The sequence below is a fragment of the Cystoisospora suis genome, assembly GCF_002600585.1.
Source record: "Cystoisospora suis strain Wien I chromosome Unknown contig_7603, whole genome shotgun sequence".
In the NCBI taxonomy this organism is placed as follows: domain Eukaryota; phylum Apicomplexa; class Conoidasida; order Eucoccidiorida; family Sarcocystidae; genus Cystoisospora; species Cystoisospora suis.
The window spans coordinates 1-950 of record NW_027160388.1 but is presented as its reverse complement, the minus strand read 5'-3'; the positions used below and the strand labels follow the sequence as shown (position 1 = coordinate 950).

The 950-nt window shown below is 51.2% G+C and overlaps 1 protein-coding gene across 1 annotated transcript; it reads left to right on the top strand.

Annotated features, from left to right (window-relative positions):
• Window positions 1-233: 233 nt before the first annotated feature.
• CSUI_010495 (uncharacterized protein) lies at window positions 234-909 on the top strand (the record flags this gene model as incomplete). Its single annotated transcript, XM_068070598.1, has 2 exons — window positions 234-309; window positions 862-909. Coding segments are annotated over 2 exons (123 nt in total), but the record flags the coding sequence as incomplete, so codon positions are not given.
• Window positions 910-950: the final 41 nt, after the last annotated feature.

The following is a 950-nucleotide window of genomic DNA, read 5'->3' as shown; positions in this document are numbered from 1 at the left end:
CGTGTAGTACGGGATGGGCCTCTGATATTTCAGAGCGCATCTGCGCTCCTACTCGCAGCTCAGTTGTTATACGTATGACCGTTTTATTGTTTGCCCTAGGTGTCGTCGTACCAAGCCAGTACTTCAAAAATATGAACATGGTTGCAGCTGCATGTAGAAACGAGAAAAACAAGGTCGGGCCTTCGCTTGTGACCAGCCTTCGCCCGAGAGTGCAGATCAGTCAACACGGCTNNGTTGTACGACAATCCGACTCCGTCATTGAGCCAGAGGTCAGAAGGGCCTTGAATGTGCTACGGGAGAACAAAGAAGGTATCGAACACACTGGGCTCCTTTTCTCTGGCTTTCACCATTTGTCAGCCAGACACATCTTACGAGTCCTAACTACCAGGCAACCAACACGGACTTTGTCTCAGAAAACTGAGCGGGGACGACACATTAGGGCGCTGTTGCATGCATCGCATATTTGTGATCAAAGCGGTTCCCCCCGAGTTAGTGTCTGAGCTAGTAAACGTCTGGACGAGGCGATGAACGGAAGGGGAGCTGTGACAGTAGGTCGAGAATGGTTCTTATGGCGAGTGCGGGCCCTGAAGAGATGGCCTGGCTGTTTTGGTGACCTGAGGCAGCACTGAATACAAACCATGACCTACGCGTGGCAAGTTAAAGCGGCGCATTGCTGGTACTAAGGTAACTTCCCAGCTACAAAAAAAGTTATTCCTTTGTACACCACTCCTAACGATGGAAGGCCACTCGGTGCTTGCGGGAAGGCAGTGATGCCCTGCGTAATGTGTAGCTTGCTTTTTTCACAGGCGGAGTGCAAGATCGTGGGAAAGCTCATACCATGCATTCTTGTATTGTGCTCAGAGCAGCCACGCAACCCAACGTGTTGGCAACATCTCATCGGATTCCGGAAGTCGTAGGAGAATGTGCCTGTCTCGAACCGTTCAGCATCG